We start from the raw sequence: 15,814 nt of genomic DNA, 5'->3' as shown, positions 1-15,814 counted from the left end.
TCAGCTATACAGTATATCTATCTCCTGGCCTTTACAAATGAATCAACTAGACCATCAAAAAAAAAAACAAAATATCAAACCGGGGAAGAAACGCATCCGGATTAAACCAAAACCATGAGCTACCTCACTGCCAACAGAGAATTTTAAACTCGTTGTCACTTTGGTAAGGGCGGCGCTGTGACACAGTGCCCAGCGTTGCGGCCTCGCAGTTGCTGGAGCCCTGGGTTCATTTCCTGGGGTGTTATCTACATGGAGTTTGTGTGTTCTCCCCAGATTTGCATGGAATTCCTCCCCCAGTCCAGAGGTATACTGGTAGGTTTATTGGCTTCTAGTGTGTGCGTGTTTACGTCTCTATGTGCCCGGCAATGGACTGGCATCCCATCCAGGGTGTATCCTGCCCTGTGCCAGAGCTTGCTGGGATAGCTCCAGGTCCCCCGCGACCCTATACTGGATAAAGCGGTTATGTTAGTTAGTCATAAATGTTTGGATGGATGAACGTTGCCACTTGGAAGAGGTCTCCTGCTTCTGCTCAGTGGAAATGCACCTGCACATATTGGGTTTATAACATGTAACTGAGCCCCAGTCTTCACAAAATGTGCTAAGAATCTAAGCAGGTTGGGTGGTCAGTTATTGCTCTCTCAGCATCACTTATTTGTGATAAACAATATTAGATAATTGTTATCATATACAAAATTATAAAGTTTCAGAATTTTGTGCAGCACTCTAAGGCAAAGTGTCGTGATTAGCACTACAAAAAAACAGAAGATTGATCCATTGTGATGAAAAATACCTACAACCTCCTGTATCATCAGGGGAACTGGGCCACTCTTCTGGAATCATGCAACGGTTTGAATAACTTTAATAATGGCATGAATCTGTCTTGACCAAGGTGGCCGATGGGGCAATTCTGAGACTGTGCACAGTTCACGTTCTGAAAGACGGTTCGAAGGAGGTTCCTGTATTGATGAATCAGCATTCTGTTGGCAAGACACTGAAGCGACAAGGTCACCCAAAGAGTATAGAACACAAAACCGTTCCAGTGTGAGTCTACTCATGTTTGGGTGGTTTATCGGTTAGCCTTCATCGTCAGGACGCTAACCACTTCCAATTTATTTTATTTGGATAGCATCTCTAACTATGGATGCGTGTTCTTTTTTGTCCAAACTTTCAAGAACAACAAAAAAAAACATTCTCGAAACATAACAGCACATAATTACAATAGCCTGCCATAAAATATATTTTAACACAATTTAACAAACATTCAATATAATAACCAATGCACTAAGCCTTTCTTTCCTCAGTAAATAACTTCTGCACAAAGTAGGAAAAAAAACAGTTTCTAACTGAGGAATAACTTCATGTAGTCCTGTGTAGCTCAAGTCTACAGTAAGAAGAGTATTTATGAAGACTGATTTACAGGTTTCAACAACTTGATCGAGCACATTGCATGACAAGAGAGAGAAAAACAGGAACCTCCCAGCTCCAGGAGGTCAGATCAGTTCAGGATCCCAGTAGCTGCTGGCCATGTGCAGGCTGTATTATACAGGAAGGCGCAAAACCAGTGTAGAACTGGACAAGTGATATGTGCTTCCTCTGAGCTCTGGGCATGTGCGTGCTCCCTGAAAGCTGTGCTCAGATGTCGGAGACAACAACTTTCATTTTCAGACCAGACTCTCTCCCTACATGGCTGAGCTTTGGAGAATTGTGCACGCTTGGGGAAGCTTCTTGGTAGATACAGCGTCATACCCCACGGTCTCCAGTAAGGGTAAGAAAATACTGTTTGGTTCTAAAAAGGCTCTTCATCATTCACCCCCCTCTTGACCTTTCTAAAGCCCTTGTCAGTGAGGATAATGCAGACCGGGATTTAAAAGGAAAATATCCTCAAGAGTCCTTGGGAAAATGAAAAGGTTGAGGATTCCCAGGTTTGCTGAACTGTTCCCGAGACCTAGCTTGTGCAGTAATCAACAGCATGCAGGTTAATGTCAAAAGAGCCTTAGAAAACAATACATTAAAAAGGATGAACCCAGCAGAAGAAACTGCTCCAGACTGTGTGGCCCAGCACAGAGAACGGAATTTCAAAGTGCATTTCTGACAGGCTGGTTTATGGGCCAAAAAGGCTTACTTGAACATTCCACAGAGAGAACCACTTTTGCCCTTACCAAATATGTACAGGCCACAACATCAGATACTTGCCCAGTTCACATTTTCTCCGAGTTAAACCTACCAGACCAAATATACAGAGCAGTTGTGTTTTACTGCAGTTGCCGAGGACTAGACGTGAAAGTGAAGGCAGAAAGATGAGAGGAGAAGAGACTTTCAAGCGCAGGAAACCTGTTTATCTGAAGTGTGGGAACACGCAAGACCCCACAGGGACTCCAAGAGATGTGGTGGTGCTCTCTTCCAAAGACGAAGTCCTCTCCTGTCCCCTATGGTATCTAACTCCAACCATCCACTTTCTAACTGCTTCTTCTAATTCGGGGTTGTGGGGGAGCCAGGGCCTATCCTGGCAAGCAATGGGCACAAGGCAGGATACACCCTGGACAGCACGCCAGTCCATTGCAGGGCACACACAGACACAAACACACACTCGCACCAGGGCCATGTCTTTGGACTGCAGTAGCAAACCAGAGTACCAGGGGAAAAGGCGCACAAACACAGAGAGAACATACAGACTCTCCTTTCAGTATACACAACAACACTCTTCTACAACAACCAGTTAGTAAACAAGATACATGTGCCGGATGGCCTATTCAAGTTAGTCTCCAGTCGGGTGTTCTATCGCCTGCTGAACTCTATAATAGCAGAACTTAAAGCAGCAACTCCAACAAACCGCCTACGGAGGCTACTTGTGCAGTCCCAGCTGCAGCTGCTAGATTATTTCAAAAAATCAGTTGACATCCACAGTTTTTTTTTGAGGATCCGCTACTGTGAAATGCTGTAATGCACAACATTCCAAGTGTTAATTAAATGACCGTTCCAGAAAGTATTTATCAAGCACAATAAGAGAAAAAAAAAAGCTACCTACGGGATATTTCTCTTACCAACAAATAATACAAACTCCCAGATTTCGACTGGTCTTCGTAAATCTACAGTGCAAATGTAGCGCTAGAACTAATTTAGCCTGGGGGGGTGTCCGCTAACATGTCTGTCGTATTGTCGCAGGGGCAACTACAGTACCTTTATTAGCCCGTTAAAGCGGTAAATTACTCTCCTGTCTCCTGTGTTCACTCGTTAAACGGGTTATTTGATAGATTGTATTAAAACTGATGCAGCCACTTTAAATATACAATAAGAAACAGTTCAAAAAGACATTGTATCATTATAGCATTCTTGAAGCCAAAAAGTCAATCCCGAAGAAACGTGTTTGTTAGGGTGAAATGTAACATTATAAGTATATGTTAGTCATATAAGCTACTTTGAGGAACCCAACATCCGTGCCTGAGGAGTGTAGCTTGTTGGTCTTATAATAACAACTCTAGCGTAACAGTGTAGCAGCTGAAAACATTTCAACATGCAGTATACAACAGTCCAGCTGCGCAATCGCTTGCTTTGCGGATAATATATGTATATATCGCTGCTGTTGCATAAAAGTATAATTGAATTTAACCGAAGTTCAAGGAAAGGGAAACCTTTCCTGTTAAGTGGTAGGCCTGTATGACCGTAATGTCTAACATAATACACCACTCAGAACTCATGTCAGAATTTTTATTTCTTGTGATGGGTCGGCAAAGCATGAAGGATTTTGTATAATTTTGAATAATTTCCGACATAAGTTCGTTTCAACTTTTTGATGTTCGACTGCAAGTTCTGGGGAAGAGTCCCACTGAGATCCATTGCTCAATGTAATCTTTGTGTATACAACAAACGTTGGAGGTTCTCCGTGCTCATTATCAAGAGCTGTATAGGACTATAGCTTTGACTGGAGTTCGGGTATCAGCTTATTCATGACGTAGCATTTTTCTTTCCTGCGCTTTCTCCTGCTGGCAATATTTACTCGAATTTGCCCGATGGGATGCCCCAAGGTTTACCTGGGCAGAACAGGGACCCCATCAGAAATAAAAAATGTTGCACACTATACTTGAACTGGCATGCCCGTTGAGGTGTTAAAAAAGGAGAACAGAACCTTTTAATAAAACGCCGCTTGTGATCCCTCGTGATCTTTGACACAATTCTACCACCTGCAAACCCCAAACGAAGGACATAATTGTACTGAACAAACGCTGTAATAAACGTATGGAATCAATAATCCCACATGACTTTATTGTGGGCTACACGGCTCATTTAAGGAATAAAGCCTTTCCATTTTAAGTCACATATTTCCGTTTTACCATTTTAAAAGCCCAAGACTCGTCTGCGTATTAGCCACAGCCTAGAGTATATAATCTACCCATCCCAAAATTCAGCTCCTCTAGGCAATGCCCTTAGAAAGCAGGAGTTGCTGTTACATCAATAGGTAACACGACCTGGATGTGTCCTTTATTATAATGGTAACATAATATTTTGACACAGTATAGCTAGCCAAAAGACCCGCTAAAACACACTGTGCAAACACTTCTGGATGCGTGTTTCTAAACGTGCATTCTAAATGTCTAAAACAAAATTCTAAACTGACGGACACACACACACACAAAATAAATGTTACCTGGTTTAAATCCTCGTCGTTCAACAAATGCGATTCCCGGGGTTTAAAACAGTTCTGACATTTACTTTTGTTAAAAATATTGGCTTGGAACTTCCGACAGGGGTTCTCCTTAGAAGACATGGTCGAAAACGGGATCCGAGGGGATTTGATGCGGCGAATAATAAACTTTGAGATCCGAAAATAAAAATACACACGCACACAAATTCGCTCCAAGTGATCCTTTTAAGAACGGCGGTGGATTCCCACGGGACTGCAGCAGAGTTACCACAACCCTCCTTTCCAATAAACTCCCAAAGCTCTCCCAAGCTGATATGAAGGCATGCCAGACTCCGTCGCACAACTCCAAAGCAGACGGGGAAAATAAAGAGAATTATAGAACCGGCAAGGCACAAGCAGAATAATAAAGTTCCGGCTAGCACAGATCATATACATACTATGCACCCTTTAAGCTGCTGCTGTTTGGAAACAACTTTATGTGTTATCTTCTTCATAGAGCTGGGTACATACTGTAGATGATAAACCGAATGCGGTAGTGTTGAGCTAACTAAATGTCATTCCGGTCAGTTTGGTGCCTTGTCCGCAAAGTGGACAAAACAAAAAAAAACACCCCACGCAGGTGAGTGTCGGGATGGCAATCAATCCACGCCAACTCCCCCAGTGACAGTATTCCACAACTGCATTAATCAGAATAATAAATACGGCCCGGGGATCTCTCATGGGCAGCTCCTATGAATCAAGTGCCGTCTGTAAGATTCTCCAGGCATGCCAACTTCCACAGCGTTAGCAACCCAGAAGGAAAACGAAAAAGAACAAGTTTCTGATTTTTCTCTTCGCTCTCGGCGAGGAGGTGAACTAGATATTGTCAAGGTCCAGCCACATCACATGCGCAGTCCCCGCAAGCCGTGCTTTTTTTCTCCTCTCTAGTCCATGTTAACTTCTTTAGACGTTTCACACGCTCATGCACAACAAATGGTCGCTTTGCCCTGCGCTCCGTATTTTCTGCTATCCAGCGCAGAGCTGGAACAACTCCGCAGGGATAGCGGGGGAGGGGCGGAGGGAGGGGAGGAGCCGGGGGGGGGGGGGCGTTGATTGTCGCTTGTGTCAGCGAATAGCAAAAATCGCTGAAGCCACGTAACTGGGAAGATTTTAAAAAGTCCTCGAATAGGAATAGAGAGATGTGGAAGGGGGAGGGGTTACTCCTTTCAGGTTTGGTGGACTGTCCAAGGACTCCAGTCTGTCTTTCAGACGACTGAATGACAGGGCAGTCGCTGTAATATTGCACTCGGTTTAACATAACAGCCAGGGGAACCAGGAAAAGACTTAAACCCTCACTCTTCTTTTTAGTGTTTGCTATTTTAATAATTTAATAAAATGTGCCTTTTGTTAACCTGTTTTTTTAACTTGTTAATTACTGTTTATGGTACGGCCCCACGAGTTTGAAATTATTTGGACAGAATTAAGCAACTGGTCTTTACGACGGTATTTCATACTGAACGTCGTAAATAAATACCGGCTGAGTGCAAAGCTTAGATATTTTTTCTTGAAGTCACTTCACGCAATGACGCAACGATCATCCAGGTTGTTGCAATTTCTATTTTAAAAAACTAAAATGACTCCACGCTTAATCCTCATATGCAATTTCTTCGGCAAAACTACGGAAAAGTACGAACGTCCTACCGGGTGTCATTGTCGGTTAGCTTTAGCTATGTGAATGTTTAATTATCCATTTAAAAACGCTTCAAAAACACATTCCCCTGTCCATATTAGATCTTTGTCTGTTTTTCACGTTTGTGATTTCTTTAGTCACAAGAATGCCCCGTAGAAGTGAAAGATTGTAACTGTAATGTCAAATTGCAGCTGTTAACTACTTACAGCACATGGCGTCTTGGTATTTGTAGTTCGGCAAGGCTATTTGTTTAAAGTGACAAGAGACTGTATAAATCGAAAGGGAAGTATATCATGGCTGTCTTTTTTTTTTGCAGAGGAAGTTTTTGCTGAACGTTGAGCTGAAGTCACCCGACTTAATTTTTTTTTCCCCCAAAAAAATACAATTTGTTCAAGATCGCGGTTGGAGTGATTCGCTGCAGCGGCTGACGCACCGCTCGGCTGTGCGTAAAGACGCGCAGCATGAAAGAGAGAAGAGAGAAAGGAAGTTCAAACCTGGTCTTTATCGGTTTCTTCCCGAACAGTGCGTTTAATGAAACTGCATCGTCATCATCAGCCTTGCGCCAGATAAAAACGTATTCATTTTATGACTGAGGGGTGTTGACAAAGGGTGGTGCAGGAGTTAGTATGGCTAGTTATCTGTTAATCGTTAGTATGCTGGGGCCCTGGGTTCAATTCCAGATGTGGGGTCCAGTTTCCTCCCACAGTCCAAACGAACTAAGGTGGGTTAATGGGCTCCTAGGAAGAGAGCTGTGGTATGAGTGTGTTCTTGTTTGTGTCCGTGTGTGTCCTCCGATAGACTAACATTTGTATCTTGCCTTGAACCTGTTGCTAGCTTAGATAGGCTCTGGCTCCCCTGTATTCCTGAATTGGATCAAGTGGTTAGGAAGCAGATGAATGGTGTGCTGACAAAGATGGGCCACACTGATACTGAATGTCACCGCTGTTCATTTCCCTCCTCAGCACGGACACATCAGTATCATTGATCTGCTATGGAGAAGAGCAAGAAGAGTAAACTGGAAAACCACACAGCAAACCACAAAGAGCATGCAAGCCCAGTTCCTTTTCACTCAGGTCACAACATTAAAATGCCTTTTTGGTGTAAAACACTCAACGGCCATTATGTAGCAGAGCATTACTAATAATCCAGCCGCTCTCCGCACTTGATCCCCAGTGTTCACGTGCGAAGTCTGTGCTTTCACTCCCCATCTTGCAACGCCTCCTCAAAAACGCACCTGTACTGCATCTTTGTACACTGCTGTCACCAGCACAACTCTGTGTGCAAGTACCCCCTGAAGGGCATCAGATCACAGGCATCTTTGTTGAACGTGGTGTTCTAGCCATTTGCGTGTAGTCCTGGTGTATTGTATGGTAATTCTACACCTTGTTGGGCAGGGTTTCCTATGATATACCTTCTGTTTGAGGTTTCCTTCACTGTGTAACATATTACATTAGCATTATGCCATGCGATACATTTTTCTTAACGCTCTCCACCTACTATTGTACTTTGTAACCGTTACTGCCTGTAAGTTTACATACCTTCTGGCCTTTCAAAGTGAATCATACAGTACTGTCAATGAGGTGAAGATGCCAGAGTCCTGCTTGTGTGATTGTGAGCCCATATTGCATGGCACTATGTATCAATCCATTTTCTAACCACGTCATCCAATACAGGATAGTGGCAGAACGGGAGCTTTTCCTGGGAAACGACAAGCACAAGACAGGATGCACTCTGGACGGGACACCGATCACAGGGCACAAACAGACACACCCAGGCACACACTCCCACCAGGGCCCGTTTTCCCAGAAGCCAATTGATCTACCAGTATGTCTTTAAACCGAGGGAGGACACCCACACAGACGCGTGAAAAACATGCAAACTCCACACAGACAGCACCCCAGGAATTGAACCCAGGCCCCCAGCGCTGTAATGCTGACCACTACACCACTGTGCCGCCCACATTCCTTTACTTCTTTTGTTGTTTGTTTCTTCAGTAACACATTCAATTTGCTGTTGTAAATGTTATACTGTATATAGTCCATAGAGCGACATAACTGTGATGATAGCCAACCTGTACTGCTGCTGAATTAAATGTCGGACGCAAAACCCAAATCCAATCAGTAGGCTGAACCATACCCATATGTAATCATGTTGTACAATTGTTCACAACATTATTAAAAACATGATAACTGAGTGTTTTTAGACCGAACGAGGACCTCAACTAAAGTGTGACCACTTCTTCATAGAAAGACCACAATCATAAATACAAGGTCAACCTCACCACATACAAGTAACTGAATAACAGGGGGGGAAAAGATCTGAGCGGAGTTAGAGAGGAAGCAAATCATTCTAGCAGGCAAAAAATATTTTTCATAGGCCTATCTCTTGTAATGAAGCGATTACTTGAATGATGAATTGAATGTCTCAGTTGTTTACAGTGGTGATTTCCTGCAACATGCATACGGTAGCTGCAGACTTCTAGGTGGGACACATAGCTGTCTGATCTATTTCCCATGCTTTGAAGAAACTTCTGCATGGATTCAGCTCAGATTGCGGTGGAAAATCAGCAGTGTGCTCAGGTGACAGGCATATCTCCAGACTTGAGTTATACTGGCATATAAGCAAGTCCTTTCCCATTTCTCCTGAGCTATGCAAAGGTAAAATAGTTATCCATCAATCCATTTTTTTGCCGCTGTATTCGGTACTGGGTTGCAGGGGAGCTGGAACCTATCCCAGCAAGCAACAGGCACAAGGCAGGACACACCCTGGAGGGGACGCCAGTCCATCACAGAATAGCAAATCAAACTCAATTGAATTCCCTATAAAAGCAAGTCCAAACAAACAAAGTTCCCTAGGGTGCAAATCAGTGAGCAGTTAACGCACAACAAAAATCGGGCCAAAACCAGGTTATTATAATGCCAGGCATGTTTACCACAAAATACCTTCATAAGGGCTCGGGCCACTGTTCTCAGTTTGCAAGCAGAGGCTGGTGTAGTGCAGCACTAACCTGCCATGCTCACCACGTTTAATAATACACATCTCTCGGTGTGCAACACCGGCAGGAGTGACTGCGTTTTAAATCCTTTCAATGCACAATGGAGTCAACTACGCTCTGGTGCAAAATGCCATATTGGACAGGAGCCAGCAACAGCCTCCACAGCTTGAAACCTGTTTTCATCCTGCGCTCTTCAGTATCTACCTGCCTGCGGAGGAGAAAAAAAAACACTTGGCACCTCGCTTTGTCTAGTGGCACACGAAACATAAACCTGCATGCGCCAATATTTACAGAGGCACCGGGAGCAGGTGTGTGCTGGGTAAGTCACAGGAAGAGGCAGAACTGCTGTCAAAGTCCAAAGGATCTTTTTTTGGCCCTTGAGTGTTTGTACAGCTATTTTGTGATAAACGCTGGAGACATACAGTCCTTCAAGAATAAGTCTGGCACACATCCAGCCAGCACAGCTATTTTGCGAGTATAATTTATGTGATATGTGCATTGGAATTTTTCGATGCTGTTGGCGGTGATTCGGAAAGGCTTTTCTGTCAGTTTCAAAGAACAAAAGGTCCTGGCATTGGAGATGTGCTTGTGTCCATCATCCCTGAGACAACCAGATGTGTGCTGTTGTGTGATTTTCCCTCTTTCCTCCTCTGCCAGCGCAGAGGCAACTGGTTAACAGACCCCCCTTTAAAGGCAGTGTGAAACAGACAAAAGCCTGTTAGCTCTTCAGTTTCCACATAAGGAAACATCTTGAAGTTCAGCAGTCCAGTGATTTAAACAGAACCCTAAAATAAAGAGTGGATTGCCATCACTCACTGTTAATAAAAACAAGACGTTGTCCTGTTATCTTCTTACAGCTCACTTTCAAACATTCGCTGAAAAACATTCAGTACAAGTAGTAACTGTTAGCTCTTATCACAGATTACTTCATATGAGGAGAGAGTGCACCTGGAACAGAGGAGAATTTGATACGGTATACAGCAAGGTAGGCTGTAAAAGATCAATAACACTGCCTACTGGCATGCTTCTTGTTTAATATAGAATTGACAATTACCTTTAATTTCTACCTCACCCCTTAAATACATAGTATTTCGACAGACTCTGGATATACGCCAGAGTTGTAGGGCTATTTAGATACAGTATGATACGATTTTCACAATTCTATCAATATCAAAAGCACAAATACAGTATTTTGTATGATGTTCCTGTATTTTTTATGCAATATGCACACCTTGTATATTTTTCCTTTATATGCTATCAGTGCCTTAGTGATCTCATATTTGCTTACTATTTGCTACCAATTTATTTTTCTCTTTTGTCTCCAGTGTTTGCCTGCATTGTAGCAGTTTGTGACAGTTACTGCCACCTGACAAGTTTTTCTATGGCTTGTTCAGTGATTAAGGAAACTGAACTAAGGAAATAAATATTGCTATGAAAAGTTTATAGAATGTAATGCAGGGCATGTCACTTTCAATTTGAATTGAAAAAGAACTACAAAAGAACTTACAACACAAAGTTAATATTTAACTTTCGGATCTATGAATTGGCCTTCATGTAGCTCAGGCAAATGCATAAATCACCGATTATCCGGTGCCAGCAGGTTATGTTGATAAACTTTGAAGGTTTGCAAGAATCACATTTTATGCAGTGACATCAAACGGAGATTTTAACACAATTTTTAATATTTCAGACTAAAAAACAGCAATGAATTCCCCATGGTATTCTTTATTGTTTCACAGGAACAGTATGACAATTCTACTTAATATATGAAGAAGAGGGCTATGCAATTGTTTTTTCACTGTTTTGCAAATATTGTATGTGCATACATAATATTCTGCAAAACATCATGCTGCATTAGATAAATATATGGATAAGTATATGTATGTCAGATTCTTATAATCTGTACATCATCTCATTCAGAACACTGAGCATTTAGAACCACTGTGTGACCTAATGATAATAGTGTATTGTCAATGTGCAGTGAGAGAGTGTCGCCACCTGGTGACGCATAGCAGGGTCTCTAATCAGCTACATGGCTTTCATTTAACTTTCGGTAACAGAGTACACCGGCATTCAAATTTAAAAGCCTTTGATTAAAATAGTGGTACTGTAAGCTACTCACCCCAGAGGGACTCATGCAGCCCTTGGAGATACAATATAAATTGTGACCCCAAAGGTATTCTTAAAAAACGATTAATTATACTAATGCTGATACATTTTCAAAACAGCCTACCCATAAGAAGATACTAAGATACATTACACATGCTTGTGGCTTTGAAGTTTCTCATTTAATCTGTTGTTGTGGAGCCTAGGACTAGTAGGCCACAGGTATGGTCCACACACTTCAGGTGTGCCTAACACAGCCTGACAGTGGTTTAAAACATCTGCTCTTCAGTGATTTTCCAGTGTGCAGAAAATCACCAGCTTCCTTATGTTTTTTTATACTTAAAAATGGTGGACAGAGTATGAGCGCCTGCACAGTTCTGTGTAGTCATAATCAACACCTAACTGCACAAAGATTTTGGGGGCAAAAGTCACAGTACTGCCTTTATACATCACAGTAAAGTCACACTGCGCTTCTGATGATGAGTTAATTCAATATTTTGCATTGCTTGTCTCTTCACCGATGCCATGTGATTGATAAGACTCCTTTCAGAACAGTACTCAGGGAATGTCAAGTCAGCACTGCCAGTTTGATTGTCTGTAAAAAACAGGACTATACCTTACATTTTCCAGAAGTCCAATAATTTGAATATTGATCAATTAGTTTACAACTATGGCATTACTTGCATTAATAATATTATTATCTGTATATGGATATTTATTATTTGACACCTCACACCTGAAGAAGGCTCCACGGCCGAAACATTGTGTTTTCTCTCTTCTCTTTTCAGCATGGAATAAACCCATTACTTATTCCTTTATTATGGACAGTTTATTTATCATTTACAAATATGTATATATGTATGGGGTTATCACACGTAGGTAGAGTTCTGACACATTCTTGAAGTGCAATATATATATTTTTCCTTTAATTCATGGAATGTATATAGTGTTTTATGTGTCTATGTATACATGGTATGTCTGTATGTGTATAGTGTATGAGCAACTCACAAAGTCAAATTCCTTGTAAGTGAAAACATGCGAATGAAAAAACAGATATTCACATTTTATCTGTTTTCTTCTCACACAGTATCACTGTGGTGCATCGTACAGTGCTTTGCTGCTGCCACTGAGTCGGTCTGGGAACGGTTTATTGCTCTTATTGGAATTCATTTTAATTTAGGGAGGGGTGTTCTGACATTATGGGGGGAGCACCCACACATCAGTAGATGGAAACGCTGTTTGTGATCTTTCGCCTGCCAAACCTCCCACCCTCACAGAAGTTCCTGTTTCTGAATTGCATGCTGACTGGTCTCCTTGTTCTTGACGAGAAATTTTACCGCCAAGATCCGATGAGTGGTTCCATAAAAACAACAACAAAAATGTATACCTGCTCCCTGACCCAACCACGCATATTCAAAAGCACGTTTTTTTAGACTCGTCGATTCTCCAGTGTCTGTGGGGTCCAGGTTGGTGCTCCTGGTGAAACCTGAGTCCATCCTTTTGAAGGGAAAACCGAAAACATTTCAGATCAGCTTGAACACTCCAGCAAACAGCAGAGAGCTTTTGATCTTGGACCGTTGTGCGTTAAATTACAAGCCCTCTCTAGGTGACTTTCATTTCATTAAGTGGCATCCGTATCTCTTGCACAACAATGAGCAGCACAAAAATCCTACATACCCGCCTGCCTGTGTCCTAAGAATGAGACTATTTGGTAAATTAAACAAGCAATCAATGAAGGACATTCTTCTTGTGAGGGATGAACATGCTTGTTCCAATTGATCTCTAAATTCCTTGATCTAAAATAATTCCAGTTGTAGAAGCTGCTCAAAGATCCTAGCAATTTCCATGCTGGAGGGAATGCTCCAGTATTCAAATCCTATCACAGAAAACCGTGCGCGGTAATATCGTGGATAGGAGCAATTCTAATTTAAATCTTTAGATTTTCATAACGTAATGTAATGGAGTTTCCACTTGTGTTATACCCTGCGGATAATGTGATTATTTTGTGAAAACAACCCAAAGCTGAAATCGCTTCCAACTTCCCCATTCTTGGGTGGGTGCCGTTACTCTGAATGCTATTTTCTCCGCCCCGTTTCCTGTTTCTTGTGCCGCGATGGAGCAGCCTGACGAATACCGATTGGTTTCCGTCTGACAGGGCCAACAGCTGCAGAGCAAAACAGAACCTCGCACCTTTGAAAAGCCTGACTCATTTCGTAAAGCGTGCTTTTTCCCGCGAGCCCGGTGCATACCCAGAGAACCATCCGTGAACACCCGCGATTTCCTTGCAGGCTTTTAAAGCACATTCAGGATGAGCACTTCTGATGATGATTGAAAATGCAACGTGCTTTACATATATGCTTCACTTCAACAGAAGGGAAACATCAAAAGATCAACTTTATTATTCCAGATTGCATTAGCTTTGATGTGCTGGCCGGAGTAAAGCTTTTTAATGTTTTAATGCAACGCATTTAACTCCCTTTAATATTGTGGGGGTGCTGTCTTTTATCCAGAAATGGATTCCGCATGAACAAAACAGATAACATTTATCACACCCCCACACATATCTACATTATGTTAAATACGTTAGCCACTTCATCTAGATAAAACCATAATAGGGAAAATGTACTGCAACACATGGCACCCGCGATTTTTGCTGCTCAAATCAGAAAACCATTCATTTTGTTTCTTTTAAATACAGAAAACGCATATTAAAGTATTAATCAATGCTCAGCTCAAAATCTATTTTTTACAGTCTATTTTTACTTACAATTTGTGAGCATTATTACTACCCGTTACAATTAGAACGTGGACATGAATGAATGAATGATTAGTGTAAACAGACCCTTCACCTGTGTGATCAGAAGACGAAGCTGTGCTCACTATCGGGTGGCATTATTGTGTATTGGACTAATATGAATTCCTTGTTTTCTCAACTTTTCAGATGAAAAGTGAGAGATGAAGGAAGCCGCAGTTATTTTTTCTGTATAAATTGTATTTCAGTTAGTGACAGCTAAAGTGTTACTACAGTGGAATATATATATACCATACAGTATATTAGTTCTGAATGTACTGATTTGCCAAGACAAAATACATATGATAAAAATATTTTTTCCTTGATGTTCGAAAAAAAACCTTGCTTACACAAAGCTCACGGGTTCTTAATTATAAGAAAAGTAGGAAGTTAACTTAAAAAGTTAATGATCTAAAGAACAACTAGCTACACCCTAAAACGGGAGCCCTGAGTCTGCAGGTTTTCAAGGATCAGGTGTTTGAAGCAGACACCCCAGCCCTCCATCACCACAAATGGACACCCCTGCCCTAAAATGTCAACAACGACCAAGGTCAGCCCACTCCCTATGACAAGGCCATCCGCCACAGTCCTCTTCTTAGCCTACACATTTCTACTTCTCTGACTCATAGGCCAACATTAACACATTCAGTATAGCTTTATTAAAGTGCTCTCTGGGTTACTCCCAGTTGGGGTTCATGTTGATCAGTCATCTGCCCCAGAGGAATCAACTTGAAGAACTGTTTATCAGGTCTAGTGAAGCATGGCAAGCACATTTTCTAAAGAAAGTTTCGGTTTCAGACATCATTAGTCCCCATTAGTCCTACTGGCAGGGGTAATGACCCAGAGAGCTCTGTGTTTCAGGCACGACTTTCATTCAGCCCGAAGACAAGTGAGGTGTTTGATATTGTCCTCTCTAAGGGAATCACGAACAGTTTTATCAGTTCCACGTCAAGGAGCTTAACAAAACAGCTGTTTTCCGCTGCGTGCAGCATCGGCCTAATGAAGTATCAAAATGTCGTAGGTTAATTAAAACAACAGAAAAAATAAACTCAGGCTACCCAGTAGTCAGTCTTTCCTATTCATAGCAGCACTCCCATGCGTCGAACTCAATTCTGCTAATTATCAGTGAAATAACAAAGGAGCACAGAATTGCATGAGGATGTGGATTGGAGAGGCTGCAAGTTGAAATAAATCCCTAAAACATGTTGAGAAAGGAAGCTCTAGTAAAAGGTATGCCCAAGCTAAATGAAATTTTGACCCTCCCAAATAATGGCTACTCTGTCACTCCCAGAAATGACCCTCCCACCAGTTACAGTTCCCAAACCCAATATGCCACAGTGAACTGTGACTTTGCATCACAAGAGAGAAAAATGTCTCTGTCTGTCAAATGGCAGTATGCGGTTTGTTTAATTTTAAAATTAACTGCTTAATTTTTCCACGTTTAGGCATTTCCGTGAATGACTATATTTAAAGCAGGCTTTGCTTTTGTAATGCCTGAATTCGACAGCAGCAGTGAATATTCTTTCTTGTGTTTGATGGCAAAATCACATCACAGCTCCAAAAGTGTTGTCAAGGCAGGTAGCTGAACGTGGGACCCTTCCAGTGTGTGTACAG

At 41.9% G+C, this 15,814-nt stretch overlaps 1 protein-coding gene across 1 annotated transcript in view; it reads right to left on the bottom strand.

Annotated features, from left to right (window-relative positions):
• mpripa (myosin phosphatase Rho interacting protein a) overlaps window positions 1–5,643 on the bottom strand; it is a 167,242-nt gene extending 161,599 nt beyond the window's left edge. Inside the window, exon 1 of the mRNA XM_088936349.1 lies at window positions 4,643–5,643. Coding sequence (XP_088792475.1) covers window positions 4,643–4,762 — 120 coding nt within the window. The 5' untranslated portion in view covers window positions 4,763–5,643. The remainder of the gene's footprint in view (window positions 1–4,642) is intronic.
• Window positions 5,644–15,814: the final 10,171 nt, after the last annotated feature.

Source organism: Atractosteus spatula, chromosome 18 (assembly GCF_055471065.1).
Source record: "Atractosteus spatula isolate fAtrSpa1 chromosome 18, fAtrSpa1.hap1, whole genome shotgun sequence".
NCBI lineage: Eukaryota > Metazoa > Chordata > Actinopteri > Semionotiformes > Lepisosteidae > Atractosteus > Atractosteus spatula.
Note: the sequence above shows the minus strand (reverse complement) of the source record. Positions and strands in the feature narration are given on the sequence as shown.